The 23,493-nt window shown below is 41.3% G+C and overlaps 1 protein-coding gene across 18 annotated transcripts in view; it reads right to left on the bottom strand.

Moving 5' to 3' along the window:
* Positions 1–23,493, bottom strand: part of LOC134351841 (focal adhesion kinase 1) — a 522,413-nt gene that overhangs the window by 314,200 nt on the left and 184,720 nt on the right. For 6 of the 18 annotated variants that reach the window (XM_063058667.1, XM_063058643.1, XM_063058720.1 and 3 more), the window contains exon 1: positions 23,216–23,428. The exons of 5 other annotated variants lie outside the window; for them this stretch is intronic. In XM_063058667.1, the coding sequence (XP_062914737.1) occupies positions 23,216–23,327 (112 nt within the window). In that variant the 5' untranslated portion in view covers positions 23,328–23,428. Of the gene's footprint in view, positions 1–12,555; positions 12,694–23,215; positions 23,431–23,493 lie in introns of those variants that run through there. 7 more of the 18 variants (XM_063058711.1, XM_063058695.1, XM_063058738.1 and 4 more) reach the window with 5 other exon arrangements.

The raw sequence follows: 23,493 nt of genomic DNA, 5'->3' as shown, positions 1-23,493 counted from the left end.
TTGCTTTATTCCGCACGTTTGAGGATTCGATTGTCTGATGGGCCTTCCCGTTTTTTCGACTCTCCATCGGAAGCCCAGAGTTACCTGGATCAACTCTTGCCTTCAACATCTTAATCGCACCATTAAATCATCTCTGCTTGATCGGAGGCAGTTGATCTGTTGGATTTAATTTTTTTTTTGTTTTATATGAGGGCAGAAAAGGTTTTTTTCGGTTTAATTAATATGGTTACCAAACTTTTTTTTAACTGCGTCATTCCTTTCTTCTTCCCTGGGGATTCTGGGTGGTTATTCCCTCAGCATCATTTTACGTATATCCCTGGAGGCCATAAACTTTGTAGTTTTCAAAAATACTTTTTGTAGTTTTCTTGGCTAGTCTATGCTAATACTTCATTTTCTTGTTTAATTATACGGTCTGTTGTAGGTTAATGTTTTCTTTATATGTACCTGTTTTTTCTTTGTATTATATTGTTTTTGTTTTAATCGGTGTACTATTTTTTATTCCTTCACTGTTTTATAACTTTAGCTGATCTTTTTATATATACACTTTTTTTTAGTGAGCGTCCATCGGAAGTCATGGGGGTAGTTCTATTGCTCGCTTCTTTCTCGCTGGTCTATCTTAGATTTAGCTTTGGTGTTACGGGGTGGGGGGGGCTTCACTTTAGTTTTTCTTTTTTCTTGGGCTACTTATATTACCGAAGTATTAGTCGCGTTCTCTTTCCTGTTGTCTCTTGTTTATTCTGTTCCCTTTCCGGGTTCGTGGGTTGAACCTATTGTCAATCCTCCCTTATTCGAGGGTTGACTTTAGGGATTATGGAGTCTACTATTAATTTTGTCTCTTGGAATACTAACGGTCTTAATCATCCAATAAAAAGGAAAAAAGTCTTTAAAGTATTCTGGAGACTTAAAGCACATATTCTATTTCTACAAGAGACCCATGTGCGGAGGGGGGACAGACTACGTTTTTTTAAGTTCTGGAAGGGTCAACACTTCCATTCGAATTCCAACACTAAAATTCGTGGCGTTTCTATTTTTACAGATCCCTCAAGCACTTTTGTACAACACAATATTATTTCTGATCCGAATGGTAGATATCTATTGGTTAGTGGTTTACTCTTTAATACAAAGGTAGTTTTGGTTAACGTCTATGCTCCCAACATGGATTGTCTGGAATTTTATAAATCATTATTTAATTTGTTCCCGAATTTGAATGAGTTTTCACTAATCTGGAGCGGGGATCTTAATACTTGTTTATCCCCATTTTTGGACAATTTGGCTCCTTTACGGACTCTACCCAATAAATCTGCAACCTTGATTAATTCATTTCTCTCAGATTCCGGGTCGACGGACATTTGGCGTTTTTTGCATCCTCAGGAAAAAGATTTTTCTTTTTTTTCCACATGTTCATCATTCCTATTCAAGAATTAATTATTTTTTTTATTGACTCTCATCTTATTTCTTCAGTGGTTAAATGTGAATATGACTCTATAACCATTTCAGATCATGCTCCACTTAAACTTTCTATTAAAATATTGGCCAATACACAAAATAATAGACAATGGCGTTTTAATTCACTGTTGCTTCAGGACTTGGATTTTGTTAACTTTATGAATGAACAGATTGATCTCTTTTTTACAATCAACTGTACAGAGGATATATCCATGAACACCCTTTGGGATACTTTTAAAGCTTATATTCGAGGTCAGATCATCTCGTATTCTGCTGCTTTGAGGAAGAGGTTGAAGGAGGAGGAGCTGGTTATTGTGGACAAGATTAAGGAAATTGATAAGAAATATGCTACAGCTCTCTCTGAGAAGTTGTATAAACAAAGAACTGAACTTCAAATGGAACACAGTTTATTACTTTCGTCCTCTATTGCAAATCAATCAATGAAAACAAGAAGTGAATTTTATATACATAGTGACAAAGTTGGTAAACTGTTGGCTAATCAGTTGGAGACCAACTATACTAAATTTCAAATTAATCAGATTTATAATCAAAAAGATCAACTGATATTTGATCAAGCTGAGATTAATCAATCCTTTTTTGACTTTTATTCCTCCTTATATCAATCAGAGTCTCCACCAGACTCTAAATATATGTATGACTTTTTAGATAACCTAGGTTTCCCTAAGATTTCACATGATATATCTTCTATGTTAGACACTTCCTTTACCACTGATGAGATTAAGAATGTTATTTTTTCTATGAACCCGGGGAAAGCTCCTGGTCCTGATGGGTTTACCGCGGAATTTTATAAATTTTTTGCATCCTCATTAATCCCTTGGTTATTCAGGGTTCTGGAGGCCTCATTAAAACTTGGTAAACTTCCCGAATCCTTTTATACAGCATCGATCTCTTTAATATTAAAGAAAGATAAAGATCCTGCTCAATGTGCATCTTATAGACCAATATCCTTATTAAATGTTGACTCTAAAATCTTTTCTAAATTATTAGCAAACAGATTAGAAAAAGCACTTCGTTATATTATTTCGGAAGACCAAATGGGTTTTATTAAAGGTCGTTACTCTTTTTATAATATTCGTACGCTGTTAAACATTGTCTATACCCCGTCACAAAATGATCCTGAATGCGTCATTTCCTTAGACGCTGAAAAAGCCTTCGACAGAGTCGAATGGCCTTACTTATTTAAGGTGCTTGAAATGTTTAATTTCAGCCCGAAATTTATGTCCTGGATCAAATTGTTATATCATTCTCCTATGGCCTCAGTTCGTACTAACTCTTTAAACTCATCTTTTTTCCCTCTTTTTCGAGGTACCAGACAAGGTTGTCCTCTTAGTCCTTTATTATTTGATATTGCATTAGAACCTCTTCCAATTGCTATTCAAGAATCTCCAAATATTATTGGTATAACTCCTGGTTTAAAGTCTCATAAAGTATCACTTTATGCTGATGACTTACTTTTATATATTTCTAATCCTCAAAAATCTATTCCTGCTGCTTTAGATTTATTAGCACAATTTAGTCTTTTTTCGGGTTATAAGTTAAATCTCAGTAAGAGTGAACTTTTCCTGATTAATAAGCAAGTTCCCTTATATCAGAACCTCCCATTTAAATTGGTTAATAACAATTTTTCATATTTTGGGATTAAAATTACCTGTAAACATAAGGATTTATTTAAGACTAATTTCCTACCCTTAATTGATCACATTACTCAACTTCCATTTAAATGGTTTCCACTTTATTTAACTTAGATTGGTTGTATTAATGCTGTTAAGATGTTTATTCTGCCAAAATTTTTATATATATTTCAGGCACTACCCATTTTTGTTCCAAAATCCTTTCTTTGACAAAGTTGACTCTAAAATTTCTTCATTTATTTGGCAAAATAAAAACCCGAGATTGGGTAGAATACATCTACAGAAAGCTAAGAGAGATGGAGGTTTGACATTATCTAACTTTAGATTCTATTATTGGGCAATTAATATTCAACACATGAAATTTTGGTTACACACATCAAAGTTGCTGGTGAATGCAGCAGGCCAAGCAGCATCTGTAGGAAGAGGTGCAGTCGACGTTTCAGGCCAAGACCCTTCGTCAGGACTAACTGAAGGAAGAGTGAGTAAGGGACTTGAAAGTTGGAGGGGGAGGGGGAGATCCAAAATGACAGGAGAAGACAGGAGGGGGAGGGATAGAGCCGAGAGCTGGACAGGTGATAGGCAAAAGGGGATACGAGAGGATCATGGGACAGGAGGTCCGGGAAGAAAGACGGGGGGGGGCCCAGAGGATGGGCAAGAGGTATATTCAGAGGGACAGAGGGAGAAAAAAGAGAGTGAGAGAAAGAATGTGTGCATAAAAATAAGTAACAGATGGGGTACGAGGGGGAGGTGGGGCCTTAGCGGAAGTTAGAGAAGTCGATGTTCATGCCATCAGGTTGGAGGCTACCCAGACGGAATATAAGGTGTTGTTCCTCCAACCTGAGTATGGCTTCATCTTTACAGTAGAGGAGGCCGTGGATAGACATGTCAGAATGGGAATGGGATGTGGAATTAAAACGTGTGGCCACTGGGAGATCCTGCTTACTCTGGTGGACAGAGCGTAGATGTTCAGCAAAGCGGTCTCCCAGTCTGCGTCGGGTCTCGCCAATATATAAAAGGCCACATCGGGAGCACCGGACGCAGTATATCACCCCAGTCGACTCACAGGTGAAGTGTTGCCTCACCTGGAAGGACTGTTTGGGGCCCTGAATGGTGGTAAGGGAGGAAGTGTAAGGGCATGTGTAGCACTTGTTCCGCTTACACGGATAAGTGCCAGGAGGGAGATCAGTGGGGAGGGATGGGGGGGGATGAATGGACAAGGGAGTTGTGTAGGGAGCGATCCCTGCGGAATGCAGAGAGACGGGGGGAGGGAAAGATGTGCTTAGTGGTGGGATGCTGTTGGAGGTGGCGGAAGTTACGGAGAATAATATGTTGGACCCGGAGGCTGGTGGGGTGGTAGGTGAGGACCAGGGGAACCCTATTCTTAGTGGGGTCGCAGGAGGATGGAGTGAGAGCAGATGTACGTGAAATGGGGGAGATGCGTTTAAGAGCAGAGTTGATAGTGGAGGAAGGGAAGCCCCTTTCTTTAAAAAAGGAAGACATCTCCCTCGTCCTTGAATGAAAAGCCTCATCCTGAGAGCAGATGCGGCGGAGACGGAGGAATTGAAATTTTGGTTACTTGATCAAGATACATTATCCATTCCTAAGTGGGTAGTATTGGAATTACAATCTGCTCAAGGTTATGCACTTGGCTCCATTTTAGGTTCTTCTCTTCCTTTCAATTTGAAACGCCACAAACAGGTTTGTAACCCGATAGTTAAATATATCTTACGTATTTGGTTTCAATTCCGAAAATTTTTCGATCTTAATCAATTTGGGCTTGCGATTCCTATTTTAGGCAACATATTCTTTCCCCCCTCTTCCACAGACCGTGCCTTTCAAATTTGGAAGACTAATGGTATATCATGGTTTTTGGATTTATTTTTAGATGGCTCCCTTATGTCTTTTGAACAATTATCTAACAAATATAACTTACCAAGAATACATTTTTTTAGATATCTCCAAATTAGAAATTTCCTAAGTACTATACTCTCTTCCTTTCCGATGTTACCTCCTACATATATTTTAGATACTATAATTAACCTTAACCCATGTCAGAAAGGTGTAACGGCTATTATTTATAATATTATCATGAAACTTAAGAAAGTTCCATTCGATAAGATTAGGTCAGATTGGGAAAAGGAATTGGGCTTTATTATCTCGGCGGATGACTGGGCACATATTTTACAACTAGTCAATACTTCCTCTATCTGTTCCAAACATTCCCTAATTCAATTTAAAATCATAGAGCACATATGTCTAAAGATAAATTAGCTCGTTTTTATTTTCATATTAATCCTCTTTGTGACAGATGTCATGGGGAGATTGCTTCCTTAACTCACATGCTTTGGTCCTGTCCTACTTTGGAAACTTTTTGGAAAGACATTTTTAATATTTTTTCAAAGGTATTGAATATAGATATCTCTCCCCGTCCTATTCCTGCTATCTTTGGATTACCTAAAATTTCCAATAATCTTTCCCCTTCAGCCCGTAGAATGATTGCATTTCTTACTTTAATGGCGAAAAGATGTATTTTACAACATTGGAAGGAGATTAATGCCCCAACTACGTTCTTTTGGTTTTCTCAGACGATACTATGTTTAAATTTGGAGAAAATCAGAAGTAATCTTTATGATACTTCAGTTAAATTTGAACAGACCTGGAGATCTTTTATTCAACATTTTCATTTAATGTATTTTTTTTTCTCTTTGCCCATATTTACATTCCCTTCTTGCTTTTTAACTGTTTTTAATGGAGGTTGGGTTTGAGGACGTGATTGTTTTAAGTTGTTTAAGTCTACTTGATACCTAGTTAGCCCATTGCTTTGCTTTGCTTTTTAGATTAGTTGCACGGTGGGTTTTTTTGGGGGGGGTTTTCTTCGCTTTATTGATATGTATGGAAAATTAGTATACTATTATATTACCTTATTATTTTATATCCAAACTGCACTGTTTGTACTAACTTATTTTGTGTATTAATATCTCTTGTAAATTTATATTGCAACAGTGTATTAGTGTCTATTTGGTTTGCCTTTTGTGTACTAATTCAATAAAAAGATTTAAAAAGAAAAAGACTTTAATTTCCTGGATTATTTCTAGAGCCTTTCTTAAACAGCGGAACAACATTGGCTATCCTCCAATCCACTGGTACCTCACTTGTCGCTAAGGATGCTTTAAATATCTCTGCTGGGGCCCTAGCAATTTCTCAGGAAACACTTTGTCAAGCCCTGGGGAGTAATCTATCCTAATTTGCTTCAGGACAGCAAACACCTTCTGCTTTGTAATATGTATAAGATCCATGGAGTTGGTGCCACTTTACTGCATTTCTATAGACTTTCTGTCTGTCTGCTGAGTAAATACAGATGCAAAAAAGATTATTTATGATCTCCCCCCATCTCTTTTGGCTCCACACATGGATTACCATTCTGATCTTCCAGCTGACCAATTTTGTCCCCTGCGATCCTTTTGCTCTTAACATATTTGTAGAATCCCTTAGAATTCTCCTTCACCTGGTTTATTTGGGCAAACTCATGCCTTCTTTTACCCCTTCCTGAGTTCTTTCTCAAATGTTCTTTTGTATTGCTTATACTCCATAATCACCTCATTTGTTCCTACCTGCCTATACCTGCAATACACTTTTTTTTCTTAACCAGGGCCTCAATATCTCTTGAAAACCAAGTTTTCCTACATCTGCTAACTTCACCTTTTATTCTGACAGGCATATACAAGATTAGTACTCTCAAAATTTCAATCCAATCCTCATATGCCAGATCCTTTCTGACACCAACAAAATTGGCCTTTCTCCAATTCAGAATCTCAACCCACGGCCCAGATCCATCTTTTTGCATACTTACTTTGAAACAAATGGCATTGTGATCACTAGATGCAAAGTGTTCCCCTACACAACCTTCTGTCAACAACTTGGTCGCATTCCCTAATAGTGGATCAAGTATCGTAAACTCTCTCGTTGGGACTTCTATGTACTGATTAAGGAAACCTTCCTGAACACATTTGACAAATTCTATCCCATCAGTTTCTTCTTACTTAAATGCAGCATACTTAAGGATGACCTCAGAGGTTTCTACAATTATATACAGCAGAGATAGGATTGATAGCATCCTGGTCTCAGAACATTGGCATATACAACTAGAGGACACAGGTTAAGGTGAGAGGGGAGAAATTTGTAGATCTTAGAAAAAATTTTCCACGCAAAGGATGGTGGCAACCTGGAACAAGCTGCTAGCTCTGATCATATGACAAGTTTGATTTTCAAACTTGCAGTTTTGTATCTTATGCAATTTTATAAGTGAATGAGTAGCAATGATACAAATTAATTCATATGGGCAAAATGGGTCATGTTCAAAGAAGCCCGCATACTACAGATCTTCAGGAAGGAAGGACAGTGTCTGGAATGAAAACTTGTGGAAACTGAGATGTGCAATTTGAAATTCATAGGTCACACCTGGTTGTTTCTTTTTGCACAAATTCGGAAGTCTGAGCGCTTCCTGAATTTTGTTTTTGTTTTTGTTTTATATTTCTAGTATCTGCATTCTTTTAGTTTTCATACATGCCTATTATAATGTTCTGTAAAGGAAAAATAGGCTATGCTTTTGTTCCTTAGAGAAGTTGTAATTTAGAGGCTCTTCAAAATAAAATTTCTTATATAATTCAAAGAATGCTTAGTTATTTTTATATTTACAACTTAACAATGATTGTATACAAAATAGTTTTTATGAATTATCTTTAACAAATTCTTACTGGCACAAGAATAGGATTTTAGAAATTCAAATTACTTCTGAAATACCATAGTTACTAATCTTTATTAACTTTAATGGAATTCAAACAAAATAATGTTAGTCAAAAACAATTCTTTGCTTAATTTTCCATCAGTATTATCAATTTCTTACTGCCTTATTATTAACAACAATCAGCAAAGATCTTTTGCATTACCAACATTTCTTATACAACACACACAAAATGTCAGCAGGCCAGACAGCATCTAGGAAAAGAGTACAGTCAACGTTTCGGGCCGAAACACTTCGGCAGGACTGGAGAAAAAAACCTGAGATTTAAAAGATGGGGGGAAGGAGAGGGAGAAACAAAAGGTGATAGGTGAAACCTGAAGGAGGAGAGATGAAGTAAACAGTTGGGAAGTAAATTGCTGAAAGAGACAAAAAAAGCTACGGAAGAAAGAAAAGTGGGAGCAGCACCAGAAGGAGATGATGGATGAGCAAGAAGATAAGGTGAGAGGGGGAAACAGGGATGGGGAAGGGCATTACCAGAAGTTCGAGAAATTGATGTTCATGCCATCAGATTGGAGGTTCTAAACAGAATATAAGGTGTTGTTGTTCTTCCAAGCTAAGTGTGGCCTCATCACGACAGTGGATGAGGCCATGGACAGTCATATCAGGATGGGAATGTGTAGTGGAATTAAAATGGATGGCTACTGGGAGATACCACTTTTTCTGGCGGACAGCACATAGATGCTCTGCAATTTGGTCTCCCAATCTATGTCGGGTCTCACCGACATACAGGAGGCCACACAGGGAGCACCGGACACAGTATATGACCCCAACAAACTCACAGGTGAAGTGTCACCTCACCTGGAAGACAGTTTAGGGCCCTGACTGGTAGTGAGGGAGAAGGTGTAGGGGCAGGTGTAGGACTTGTTCCGTTTGCAAGGATAAGTGCCAGAAGGGAGATCACTGGGAGGGATGAATGGGCAAGGGAGTCGCATAGGGAGCGGTCCCTGCGGAAAGCAGAAAGTGGGGGGGGGGCGGAGATGTGTTTGGTGGTGGGATCCGTTGGAGATGGCGGAAGTTTCAGAGAATTATGTGCTGGACACAAAGGCTGGTGGGGTGGTAGGTGAGGACAAGAGGAACCCTATCCCTGGTAGGGTGGCGGGAGGATGGGGTAGGAGCAGACATGCATGAAATGGAAGAGATGTGGTTGAGGGGAGCATTGATGGTGAAGGAAGGGAAGGCCCTTTCTTTGAAACAAGAACATCTCCTTTGTTCTGGAATGAAAAGCCTCATCCTGAGGGAAGATGCGGTGCAGGCAGAGGAATTGAGAGAAGGGGATGGCGTTTTTACAAGTAACAGGGTGGGAAGAGGTACAGTATGGATAGCTGTGAGAGTCCATGGGTTTATAATAGACATCAGTGGGTGAGCTGCCTTCAGAGATAGAAACATTCTTAAAGTTCTGTTTTCCCTTGGTCTTCCAGGGAGTGGCATAATTCCTTCAAGCACCTCATTAATTAAAAACAACCCTTTCGAGCAAAACTCGCTTTGTTTATTACAAATTTGCTGAACTGATCTTAACCTTTTTCATTTTCTAAAACAGTAATAAGAACAGGATGCGAAGATTGTATTCTTATACATGCCATTTGAAACGTAGAAATACAGAAATGAGCTATCTGATTTTTTAAGCTAGCTCTCACATTCTAAATGATCGTTACTCTACTTCATTAGCATTTTTAGAAAGTATTATATTTTTAATTTTATAAAAAGCACAGGAGTTTCTCCGTGACCAAATTTCATCTTTTACAAACTACTTGAAGTCACTTTACACAGTTCAAACCAAGGTATTCCCCTCTTCCACCATTCCCCAACTATTCAGAATAACTTTTTTTCTTCAAACTCATCCAGGTCACAATTAGATTCTTTCTTCTGACCACTCCTCCAAAATTTCACAAAGGCTTTTCAAAAGGCCTTCCACAGAGAGGCACTCTCCCCTCCCAAGTTTCTCATGGCAACATGCCCAATTACAATCACACCCAAGAGCACTGCTTAATTCTAGAAGCAGCACTTCTGTGCACATAAATATCAGGCCCCTGGGCTGAAATTCCAGCATAAACAATTACAAGATCAAAAGCTGTTGTCAAAAGAAAAGATTTGTAGAGTAATCCAGTAGCAACACGAACTGTAGCTGGAGCTGGCATTGAGAGAACCATAGACAATTAACTTTATGGGTGTCCTTTAATACAGACATATATTAACAATGGCATGTGAATCAGCATACAAGCGGGGTGGGAAGCATGAACATATGCAATTCTAAATGATTACTTTGTATCAAGGAAGAATACTCTCCATATTACTTATTAATTATTTTTGTATTTGCACCGTTTGTCTCTTTTGCACTTTGGTTGTGTGCAGTTTTTCATTGATAGTATTACATTGCATTATTCTGCTGTGAATATCTGCAAGAAAATGAATCTCAGGGTAGTATATAGTAACATGTATATACTTGACAATAAATTTACTTTGAACTTTAAATATTTCTTGTTGAGGAAGTAGAAATGACGTATGAGGGAAAAAACTGATGTCAAAAGGGTACAAGAACTTTTGAGCTTTGCTCAAAATTTAAAATGCAGAATGGAATGTTTTCTGTTGCCAAAAGAGATGAGGGTGATTTTTGCAGAACTTCCTTAGGGGAGATGCCAGAGGACTAAAAAATAGCAAAAGTAACACAAACAACACACATCAAAGTTGCTGGTGAACGCAGCAGGCCAGGCAGCATCTGTAGGAAGAGGTGCAGTCGACGTTTCAGGCCGAGACCCTTCGTCAGGACTAACTGAAGGAAGAGTGAGTAAGGGATTTGAAAGTAGGAGGGGGAGGGGGAGATCCAAAATGATAGGAGAAGACAGGAGGGGGAGGGATGGAGCCAAGAGCTGGACAGGTGATAGGCAAAAGGGGATACGAGAGGATCATGGAACAGGAGGTCCGGGAAGAAAGACGGGGGGTGGGGGGACCCAGAGGATGGGCAAGAGGTATATTCAGAGGGACAGAGGGAGAAAAAGGAGAGTGAAAGAAAGAATGTGTGCATAAAAATAAGTAACAGATGGGGTACGAGGGGGAGGTGGGGCCTTAGCAGAAGTTAGAGAAGTCGATGTTCATGCCATCAGGTCGGAGGCTACCCAGACGGAATGTAAGGTGTTGTTCCTCCAACCTGAGTGTGGCTTCAGCTTTACAGTAGAGGAGGCCGTGGATAGACATGTCAGAATGGGAATGGGATGTGGCCACTGGGAGATCCTGCTTTCTCTGGCGGACAGAGCGTAGATGTTCAGCAAAGCGGTCTCCCAGTCTGCGTCAGGTCTCGCCAATATATAAAAGGCCACATCGGGAGCACCGGACGCAGTATATCACCCCAGTCGACTCACAGGTGAAGTGTTGCCTCACCTGGAAGGACTGTTTGGGGCCCTGAATGGTGGTAAGGGAGGAAGTGTAAGGGCATGTGTAGTACTTGTTCCGCTTACACGGATAAGTGCCAGGAGGGAGATCAGTGGGGAGGGATGGGGGGGACGAATGGACAAGGGAGTTGTGTAGGGAGCGATCCCTGCGGAATGCAGAGAGAGAGGGGGAGGGAAAGATGTGCTTAGTGGTGGGATCCCGTTGGAGGTGGCGGAAGTTACGGAGAATAATATGTTGGACCCGGAGGCTGGTGGGGTGGTAGGTGAGGACCAGGGGAACGCTATTCCTAGTGGGGTGGCGGGAGGATGGAGTGAGAGCAGACGTACGTGAAATGGGGGAGATGCGTTTAAGAGCAGAGTTGATAGTGGAGGAAGGGAAGCCCCTTTCTTTAAAAAAGGAAGACATCTCCCTCGTTCTAGAATGAAAAGCCTCATCCTGAGAGCAGATGCGGTGGAGATGGAGGAATTGCGAGAAGGGGATGGCGTTTTTGCAAGAGACAGGGTGAGAAGAGGAATAGTCCAGATAGCTGTGAGAGTCCGTAGGCTTATAGTAGACATCAGTGGATAAGCTGTCTCCAGAAACAGAGGCAGAAAGATCTAGAAAGGGGAGGGAGGTGTCGGAAATGGACCAGGTAAACTTGAGGGCAGGGTAAAAGTTGGAGGCAAAGTTAATAAAGTCAACGAGTTCTGCATGCGTGCAACCTCCAACGGGATCCCACCGGTGCTCCCGATGTGGCCTTTTATATATTGGCGAGACCCGACGCAGACTGGGAGACCGCTTTGCTGAACATCTACGCTCTGTCCGCCAGAGAAAGCAGGATCTCCCAGTGGCCACACATTTTAATTCCACATCCCATTCCCATTCTGACATGTCTATCCACGGCCTCCTCTACTGTAAAGATGAAGCCACACTCAGGTTGGAGGAACAACATTCCGTCTGGGTAGCCTCCAACCTGATGGCATGAACATCGACTTCTCTAACTTCCGCTAAGGCCCCACCTCCCCCTCATACCCCATCTGTTACTTATTTTTATGCACACATTCTTTCTCTCACTCTCCTTTTTCTTCCTCTGTCCCTCTGAATATACCTCTTGCCCATCCTCTGGGTTCCCCCCCCACTTGTCTTTCTTCCCGGACCTCCTGTCCCATGATCCTCTCGTATCCCCTTTTGCCTAAGACCTGTCCAGCTCTTGGCTCTATCCCTCCCCCTCCTGTCTTCTCCTATCATTTTGGATCTCCCCCTCCCCCTCCAACTTTCAAATCCCTTACTCACTCTTCCTTCAGTTAGTCCTGACGAAGGGTCTTGGCCTGAAACGTCGACTGCACCTCTTCCTACAGATGCTGCCGTGCCTGCTGCGTTCACCAGCAACTTTGATGTGTGTTGCTTGAATTTCCAGCATCTGCAGAATTCCTGTTGTTTGCGTTTAAAAAGTAACACAAAAGTTGTTCAAAGGGGAGGTAAGGAAATACCAGGAAATTACAAGTCCTTAGCTGAGGAGAAACACTTAGAACCAATGTTCACAGAAAACATTAAAAACTACTTTTGAAGCTCACGTTGTTAAGGAAGAGCCAACATTGAATTATTTAAGGAAAACTGCATTTAACTAACTTGATTGTGTTTTTATTGATGAAACAGCAAACATCTTTAGGAAGTCAAATTACAGCTTGGAAGAGAATTTAATTTGAATATGGAACTCATAATTTTTATAAAAATAAAAATCACTAAATATGGAAACAAATTCACAACAGTCAGAAACAAAAGAATGCAATAAATATCACCTGCATGCATTTCAGAAGATGACGTCCTATGCAAAAGGCTGAATAGCAAACTTGAAACCCATGGAATTAAAGTATCAATAGCAGTAGGAATGGGAAAAGTGAAAGAGGAAATTGAGATTTCTAATACTCGTTGATGTTCACACTATGTGACGCTAACAGTTTTCTGAACGGGTCAAATCCTGTGTCCCAACTCAACCATAAGCAGCACCTTTTAACCCACTGCCATGGGTTATATCACAAACAAGAGAAAATTTGCAGATTCTAAAAATCCAAGCAACACACAAAATGCTGGAGGAACTCAGCAGGCCAGGCTACATCTATGGAAAATACTCTTTTCCATAGATGCTACAAGGCCTGTTGAGTTCCTCCAGCATTTTGAGTGTATTTGCATGGGTTATAACTGTCCCAATATTGCTCAGTAGACTTAAGTCCAACAGAACAGCAGAATCTGCTTCCAAGTTCCCAGTTCTTCCAGGAAAGTCTGTCCACTGAAGCTGCATTCATTAAGTTAACCTAAATGGAGATCGTTTTGTTTTGAGAAGTTATTGCAATGTCATTTATTGAACTTTAATATGTAAATATTTTTAAAACAGTTCTTATGTTATTGTGAGCATCAAAGACATTCAGAAAGAATTATAATACTGACACGTCTGACAATTAATGAGCTTGGGGACAGTCTCATTTGCTGCCAAAGGGAACCTGTATACTACTGCAGAAGCTAAGACAGCCCTGATGCCACAGTAGGCTTTGCCAAAGTACTCCAGGCTCTTATCAAGTGACTATGTTGGAACAAACAACATAACCCAGCAGCAGGTGCCCAACCATACAAAAACTGCACCAATAACAAGGCTTGGAAGTTTGCTAGTAATGATATGGATGGGTAACAGACAGGCTGGCAGAACGAACAGGCAATTGGCAGATAAAGTTTAATACAGAAGGATGAAGTTATACAATTTGCCAAAAATAAAAAGCAACAAAGACATGAAGTTCCAAAACGTGAAGGAACAAAGGACTTGCATGCAAATTAGTATAAATTTCTGAAACCATCAGGGCACATTGAAAGAGCAGTTGGTGAACTATATAGGATCCCAGTAATTATAAAAGCAGAAAGGTTATGTTGAACATCCATAAAACACTAATGTTTGACCACAACTGAAAAACCATATCCCTTCATTTTCACTCTGGGACATGAAGGTCTTAGAGGGGAGGCAGAGATAATTTAAGAGCGTGATTCGAGGGACGAAGGATTTCAACTACAATGAGAAGCTGGGTGTATACTCCTTGCAGGAAGGAATATTGAGAAGAGATTTAGTAGTTACGTGAAAGATCAAGATGAGTCTTAGATGGTGTTGACTGATGCAACTATTTCCATCAGCAGAGATGAGTTAATGAATGGGAGTATAGAAATATAATCGAAGGCCTACGACACAAGAGGACTGAGAGAATTACTTTTATATTCAGGGAATAGATCTGATCTGAAATTTACTGCCAAGTTACTGCCTTGGGCCAGGCTGCTTTGATTTCAGTTTTCTTTATCTGGTTTTTTTTTTAAATTTTCATATATTTGAGGAAGAACTTGCAGGTCCCTGGGGAAAGAACAAGGGGATGAGGACTGATGTGGCTGCCTTATGCAGAACTAATACAAACTTGACTTGAATGGCTGGTTTCTGAGCTGCAGCAACTTCATGATTTAGCTAATATAGACAACAGGGTGACCTGTTGGGGCACCTTTTGAGAGAAGGGTAGTGCAGTCTGATGTGACCAGAATGAACATTAAATTTTCCTGAATACTGTTGGTATCGCTTTGCCTTGGAAACTGAAGGAGTAAACCTCAGTTTATTAAAGAAGAACGACGCATAGCAAAGCAAATATAGCTCCTCCTTGTTTAACGAAGGACACTTTTGATAGCATCATTTCTGGCTTATCTGCCATCCAGGACATCTCAAATGTCCTCTTTCTTTAAGGATCATGGTTTCCCTTCTGCCATCATCAATGATGCCCTCACCCACATCTCTCCCATTTCCCGCACTTCGGCCCTCACCCCATCCTCCTGTCACCACAACAGGGACAGAGTTCCCCTTGTCCTCACCTACCACCCCACCAGCCTCCAGATTCAGCACATTATCCTCCATATTCCACCACCTTCAACAGGACCCCACCACTAAACACATCTTTCCCCCTCCACGCCTCTCCGCTTTCTGCGGGGATCGTTCCCTCGGCAACTCCCTGGTCCACCTGTCCCTCCCCACAGATCTCCCACCCAGCACTTAACCCTGTAAGCGTAAGTGCTACACCTGTCCCTACACCTCCTCGCTTGCCACCATTCAGGGCCCAGACAGTCCTTCCAGGTGAGGCAACACTTCACTTGTGAGTCTGTTGGGGTCATCTATTGCATCTGGTGCTCCCAGTGTGGCCTCCTCTACATCGGTGAAACACGATTCATCAAGCACCTGCACTCCATCCGCCACAACAGACAGGATCTCCGGTTGCCACCCACTTCAACTCTGCTTCACATTCCCATTCAGATATGTCCATACATGGCCTCCTCTACTGCCAGGATGAGGCCAAACTCAGGTTGGAGGAGCAACACCTCATATACCGTCTGGGAAGTCTCCAGCCCTTGGGCATGAACACTGAATTCTCCAACTTCCGGCAATTCCCTCCCCCTCCCTTCCCCATCCCTATTTCACTCTGTCCCCTCCCCAGCTGCCTATCACCTCCCTCATGGCTCCGCCTCCTTCTACTACCCATTGTGCTTTCCCCTATTCCTTCTTCACCTTTCCTGCCTATCCCCTCCCTGCTTCCCTTCCGCCACCCCTTTATCTTTCCCCTTACTGTTTTTTCACCTGGAACCTACCAGCCTTCTCCTTCCAACCCTCCCCCCACCTTCTTTATAGGGCCTCTGCCCCTCCCCTCTTCAGTCCTGATGAAGGGTTCCGGCTGGCCCGAAACGTTGACTGATCATTTCCATGGATGCTGCCCGACCTGCTGAGTTCCTCCAGTGTGTTGTAAGAGTTGCTCTGCCACCTTTGTGCCTCTCCTTGTCATTCTGGAGACATGTAGCCCTTTCATCCCCCATCTCTTCAGCTCTTCTGCTGTTTGTTGTTTATCTCTGATCCTGGAGATGTGCATGCCTCTCCTCCTCTGTCTCTTCTTCTCTCATCTTTTTTTGTCCTGACTCTTTGATCCTGGGTCTTGACTATAATGTCTCCCTTCCCTTTCCACGTGGCATAATTCGGCTGACTATTTTTTTACCCTAATGCTGGATAGAAGATACGAAACAGTAACACCAAAGGATGTTGATTATCCTTGATGATGTGGTTGGCGTTCTGCTAAATGGACGTGATATAGTCACCGCTGTCTTTTGACTGCAGCAAAGGGTTTTATGGGTGTCTCAAAGTATGTCGTTACAATAAGATTTAATTACCTCTTATTGATGGGTGGCAGTTAGATCTGTCCCAATCCTGCACATGTTGATGGTGGTGATTAGCAGAATGTGACCCCACGAAATAGAGCTGCCCTGCCCTTTTGCTCCGGTAGGTGTCGCTGCTGCAACTGGCCGTGCACATGCGTCGGGCTGTCGCGTCCCGATTTCCATGATGGCCGATCGGGTCTCGGGTTAAAAGGCAGCCTGTTTATTTTGGCGAATGAGCAATTTTATACGAACATATAACCCTGAACTTTGCCTGCATTCTCTAAGTTAGTGCATTTTAATTCAATTTAGGCCAAAACGAGTGCCGCTGTAATGCACCATTTGCACTAATTGGAGGTCACAAACAGACAAACAGACAGAGGATGAGAGTTTTAATAGTAAATAGATTTCAAACCATAAGAGGAAAATAAAATCCATAGGTAAAGGTGGTCAGCTAATTAGAGGTGCTCAAAAATGTTGTTTAGTGCTTTTAAAGTACATCTTAAAACAAAAGAAGGCACGACCATGTACAAGAATAGCTACTTGCCTACAACCATCAGATTCTTGAGCTGACCTGGTGGTGGAGCTGTTGTGGTAAGGGATTCCATGGTAAGGGGAATAGAGAGGAGCTTCTGTGGCCGCAAACTGGACTCCCGGGTCTCGGCCTGAAACGTCGACTGCGCCTCTTCCTATAGATGCTGCTTGGCCTGCTGCGTTCACCAGCAACTTTGATGTGTGTTGCTTGAATTTCCAGCATCTGCAGAATTCCTGTTGTTTGCGTTTAAATTCACTACTGCGAAGCCTCTTCCGGTGATGCCTACACCGAAGAAGTTTAGATCCTCTCTTCGACGGGAGTTCAGTGAAACCATCTCTCACTGCTCCCCATCTGTAATTTCTTCGGCCCTTCAACTTTTCGACCACACTTTGACTCAAACTCGCTCGGCTCTATCCCTCCCCCTCCTGTCTTCTCCTATCATTTTGCATCTCCCCCTCCCCCTCCAGCTTTCAAATCCCTTACTCACTCTTCCTTCAGTTAGTCCTGACGAAGGGTCTCGGCCTGAAACGTCGACTGCGCCTCTTCCTATAGATGCTGCTTGGCCTGCTGCGTTCACCAGCAACTTTGATGTGTGTTCCCGTATGGTGTGTTGCCTCCCGGGTGCAAGGGTCAGAGATGTCTCGGAGAGGCTGCAGGAAATTCTGAAAGGGGAGGGTGAGCAGCCAGCTGTCGTGGTGCATGTAGGTACTAACAATAAAGGAAGAAAGCAGGATGAAGCCCTACAAGCTGAATTTAGGGAGCTAGGAGATAAATTAAAGAGTAGGACCTCAAAGGTAATAATCTCAGGATTATTACTGGTGCCATGTGCTAGCCAGAGTTGGAATAGCAGGATAGCTAGAATGAATATGTGGCTTGAGCAGTGGTGCAGGAGGGAGGGTTTCAGATTCTTGGGGCATTGGAACCACTTCTGGGGGAGATGGGACCAGTACTGTCCAGACGATCTACATCTGGGCACAGCCAGGATCAATATCCTAAGGAGATTGTTTGCTAGAGATGTTGGGGAGGCTTTAAACTAGTATGGCAGGGGGATGGGAACCCACACAGAAAAGAAGAGGGAAGTGATACAGAACACCAAAGCTAATGTTAGAGAAGAAAAAAGTACGAGTAGAGTGCATAAAAGTAAAAAGCAAAAATCGCATAGGTCACTAGATTCTAAAAGGATAATGAGTATAAGGGCACTTTATCTAAATGCTCGTAGTATTAGAAACAAGATTAGTGAACTTGTGGCACAGATCAGTACCAAGGCATATGATTTGGTGGCCATTACAGAAACCTGGTTGCAAGGTGGAGATGACTGGGAATTAAATATCCAAGGGCATCAGGTAATATGGAAAGATAGGCAGGAAGGCAAAGGAGGTGAGGTGGCACTCTTAGTTAAGGATGAGATCAGGGTGATTGAGAGAGATGATATAAGATCTACGGAGCAGAATGTTGAGTCCATTTGGGTAGAGATTAAGAATAGTAAAAGGAAAAGAAAATCATTGGTGGGAGTTGTCTACAGGCTGCCTAATAAAAATATTGCAGTGACAGAGGCGATGAACCAAGAAATAACTGAGGCTTGTAGAACGTAACAGCAGTTGTCATGGGGGATTTTAACTTCCACATACATTGGGTGAATCAGGTTGGTCAAGGAAGTTTTGAGCAGGACTTCATAGAATGCATCCCGGATGGCTTTCTTGGGCAGCATGTTAGTGAACCTACAAGGGAAAACGCTATCTTAGATCTATTCTTGTGCAATGATACAGGTAAGATTAACGATCTTGTAGTCAGGGATCCTCTTGGAAAGAGTGATCATAGTATGATTGAATTTCGCATACAGATGGAGGATGAAATAGTTAGATCTAAAACAACTGCATTATGCTTGAACAAGGGAGACTACAATGGGATGAGGGAGGAGCTGGCTAATGTGGATTGGGAGCACAGGCTATTTGGTAGGACAGTTGAGGAACAATGGAATACTTTCAAAAGAGATTTTTCACAGAGCTCAACAAAAGTATATTCCAGTCAGAAGGAAGGACAGTATGTGTGGGGAGAGCCAGCCTTGGATAACTAAGGAAATAAACGATACTATCAAATTAAAAGCTTATGTGTACAAAGTCGCAAAGAGTAGTGGGAGACTGGAGGATTCGGAAAACTTTAAAAAGCAAGAGAACAACTAAACAATAAATAAGGAAAGGGAAGATAGAGTATGAAACTAAATTAGCACAAAATATAAAAACAGATGGCAAAAGTTTTTATAAATATATAAAGTGGAAGAGGGTGGCTAAAGTCAATGTAGGGCCCTTGGAAGACGAGAAGGGGAAATTAATATTGGGTGATAAGGAAATGGCTGAGGTATTGAACAACTATTTTGTGTCGGTCTTCACAGTGGAGGATATGTCTAATATGCCAAAGAAGGATGTTATGGACAAAATGGGAAGTGAGGACCTCGATAAAATCACTGTCACTAAAGAGATAGTGATGAGCAAACTAGAGGGCCTGAAGATAGATAAGTCCCCGGTCCTGATGGGATGCATTCCAGGGTGCTGAGGGAATTGGCGGCGGTTATAGTAGACGCAATGGTAATCATTTACCAAAATTCTCTAGACTTTGAGCAGGTCCTGGTGGATTGGAAGACAGCAAGTGTCACGCCACTTTTTAAAAAAGGATGTAGGCAAAAGACAGGCAACTATAGGCCAGTTAGCTTAACATCTGCAGTCGTGAAAATGCTTGAAGCAGTCATTAAGGAAGAAATAGTGAAACATTTAGAAAGGAGTGGTTCCATTAGACAGACGCAGCATGGATCCAGAAAGGGCAGGTCCTGTTTGTCAAACTTACTGAAGTTCTTTGAGGACATAATGAGTGCAGTGGATAGAGGGGAACAGGTGGATGTCCCATTGGATTTCCAGAAGGTGTTCGATAAGGTGCCGCACAAGAGACTTCCAAATAAGACAGAGATGCAGGGAGTCAGAGGAAGTGTATTGGCATGGATAGTGGATTGGTTAACCAATAGAAGGCAGAGAGTTGGTATAAATGGGTATTTCTCCAGTTGGCAGTCAGTGGTGAGTGGGGTGCCACAGGGATCGGTGCTGGGCCTGCAGCTGTTTACCGTTTACATTGGTGATTTGGAAGAGCGGACTGTGTACCAAAGCAAAATTTGCAGATGACACTAAACTGAGTGGAAAAGCAAATAGTACAGAGGATGTGGAGAGTCTGCAGAGGGATATAGGTAGGTTAAGTGAGTGGGCCAAGGTCTGGCAGATGGAATATAACGTTGGTAAATGCGAGATCAACCACTTTGGAAGGAATAATAGAAATGCAGATCATTATTTAAATGGTGAAAGATTGTAGCATGCTGTTGTGCAGAAGGACTTCGGAATGCTTGTTCATGAATCACAAAAAGTTGGCTTGCAGGTAGAACATGTTATAAAGAAGGCAAATAGAATGTTGGCCTTCATTGTTAGAGGGATTGAATTCAAGAGCAGGGAGGTCATGCTGCAACTGTACAGGGTACTGGTGAGGCTGCACCTGGAGTACTGTGTGCAGTTCTGTCTCCATATTTCAGGAAGGATAAGCATAAAGTCATAGAGTAGTACAGCACAGAAACAGGCCCTTTGGCCCATCTGGTCCATGCCAAACCATTTAAATATACTGGCTTTGGAGGCAGTGAAGAGGAGGTTCACCAGGTTGATTCCAGAGATGAAGGGATTAACCTATGAGGAGAGACTGAGCCACCTGGGACTGTACTCTCTGGAATTCGGAAGAATGAGAGAGGATCTTATAGAAACATACAAAATTTTGAAAGGGATAGATAAGATAGAAGTAGGAAAGTTGTTTCCATTGGTAGGTGAGACTAGAACTAGGGGACACTGCCTCAAGATTCAGGGGAGAAGATTTAGGCCGGAGATGAGGAGAAACTGTGTTTCCCAAAGAGTGGTGAATCTGTGGAATTCTCTGCCCAGGGAAGCAGTTGAGGCTTCTTCACTATATATATTTAAGATATAGTTAGATAGATTTTTACATAGTAGAGGAATTAAGGGTTGTGGGGAAGAGGCAGGTAGATGGAGCTGAGTTTATGGACAGATTAGCCATGATCTTATTGAATGGTGGGGCAGACTCGATGGCCTACTCCTGCTCCTATTTCTTATGTTCTTATGAAATGGCAGAGCTTGGTCAAGGGTTGATAGGACCACTCAGGTTCTTGTTTTAGATATACTTTGCTTTCAAACACTGAAGGAGTCTCCTCTTTAAAAACAAAGCACAGGGAATCTAAGGTCACATGGGGAAGACTGATCCAAAGGAGGCTGCAAGATTAAAAGCAATTCAACGAATTTGATCAAAAACACCTCACTCACAGGAAGCACACACAAGATGATAGCCAAGGGGTGTTATTATAATTGGAGTCTGACCAGTGGCCTACCTTGAGGAACAATGCAAGGTCCCTTGCTGCTCATAATATACATTAACTGCATGAACATGAATGCAGGATTACTATTTTGCAACACACATCAAAGTTGCTGGTGAACGCAGCAGGCCAGGCAGCAACTTTGATGTGTGTTGCTTGAATTTCCAGCATCTGCAAAATTCCTCGTGTTTACTATTTTGCAGATAGTATTGAATGTAGTATGGAACGCAATTAACTACAGAATGATATTGATGGGCACTTAAAATCAACAGAGAAGTCAAAGATGGAATTTAATCCTGAAAAATATGATTCTGGGAGACACAATATAGGATATGTACAATGAATTACACAACCCAAGAAATTAGTGAGGAACACAGGGACCTTGGCGTGGTTGTAGTTGCTTGTATGAAGGTGAATGGGATACATGCCTTCATAAGCCAGTGCATGGAATCTACAAGTAGGAGATTATGGTGCAGTTGTTCAAAACACTGGTTTGTCCATTGCTAAAATATGCTGTGAGGTTTTGATTGCCACATGATAGGAAGAATTTGCCTGGAGATGGTGCAGAAAAAACGCACCAGATCATTGTTTGGGATGAAACAGTTCAGCAACAGAAGACAGACCAAACCACTGAGTGTTCTCCCTGCACAGAAGACTGAATGCAGACCTAACCAAGGTATACAAAGTAATAAGGAACATAGGATAGGTAGAGACTAATTAGTCTCCTTAGCAGATGTGATTGTACCAGAGGGCATACAGTTAAGGTAAGGGGTTGGTGATTTAGAGAGGACTTTAAGATTTTTGTGTTTTGCACCCTGAGGCTCATTGAATCTGTAACATACTGCCTGAGGTCATAGTGAAGGCCGGAACTCTCACATTTGAAATGCCATGAACAAAGAACAATGTCATTTTCTAGCAGTCAGTCCATTGCGTACAAGTGCTTGACAACCAGCTTGGAAATGGTGAGCAAAGGACCTATTTTTGTTTTCCATTACTCCATGACTCTAAATGTCTATAAGTTAAAAAAAATGCAATTGAATTGACTTCATCTGATTTCAACTGCTTAATTTCAATTTTTTTAAAAACCTGTAAAATTGCCTAAAGCCTTTTGAAAAATAAAAACCAAAAATGTGAAAGAATTATGTAACTTGTAATAGAATCACTTTGAAAAAGCTTGACTGTTTTATGTCCATGCAACTCATCAGGAAAATAAAGGCACAGGTACTAAGCAAGCTATAGTGGCCTTGTCTAATAAATCAAAGTTGTTTGCATTGCTTCATGTTTAGACTTCAGTGTAATTATGTAAACATCACAATCAAAATTTCAAGAACAGATTTATAAAGGTGAATATATCACCTGCAAATTTTCAAATTCCACAAATAAAATATTCTTGATAGAGGGGACCAAACATAGGACTTAAAACCTCAAGTGCACTGGACACAGATTAATGAATGAATTAGCTGCCTGACTTCCAAAATGCAAAATTAAAAAAAAGTCTATTTCCCCATGAAGGCCACAAGCCTCTTTGCAACTGTTAGCAATAGAAAAACCTCACAGCACATCAACCCACTAAGTGAGCTGTGGTGTCTGAGTTACAAGACAAAAATAACTACAAAAAGAGATGACATTAAACACAGTCTAAATGCTAATTTTACTCCAGTCACAATTTAAGGCTGAACAAGCAGATTCAATTCAATGTACAGACTGTTGAACCACTAAATACTTTTCAATAACAAAGTTTAATAACAAATCACAATTACTTCAAAATCTTCAATAATGACTTGGATCCTTTGTGATACTACCTTCTGCCTCGAGATGTTGTACTTCCACCTCATGTCTTGTTCGAGCATCCCAGCAAACACATGGAATGTAGGAATATGGTGGGGAAGGAGGAACCTTCCCAGAAAGAATCATAGATAAAACTTACAATTAAGAAAATAATCAAGTTTCACTATTAAAAAGAAAATAAGCTTCTGAACATTCTTCTTGAGTCATATTCTCAGTCACACTATTCATAAATCAGCAAAATATGAATCATTATAACCTGGGGCTTTTCAAACATCATAGGTAGTGTACTTCC

Source organism: Mobula hypostoma, chromosome 1 (genome assembly GCF_963921235.1).
Source record: "Mobula hypostoma chromosome 1, sMobHyp1.1, whole genome shotgun sequence".
Classification (NCBI taxonomy): Eukaryota; Metazoa; Chordata; class Chondrichthyes; order Myliobatiformes; family Myliobatidae; genus Mobula; species Mobula hypostoma.
This window is presented reverse-complemented; position numbering and strand designations above follow the sequence as displayed.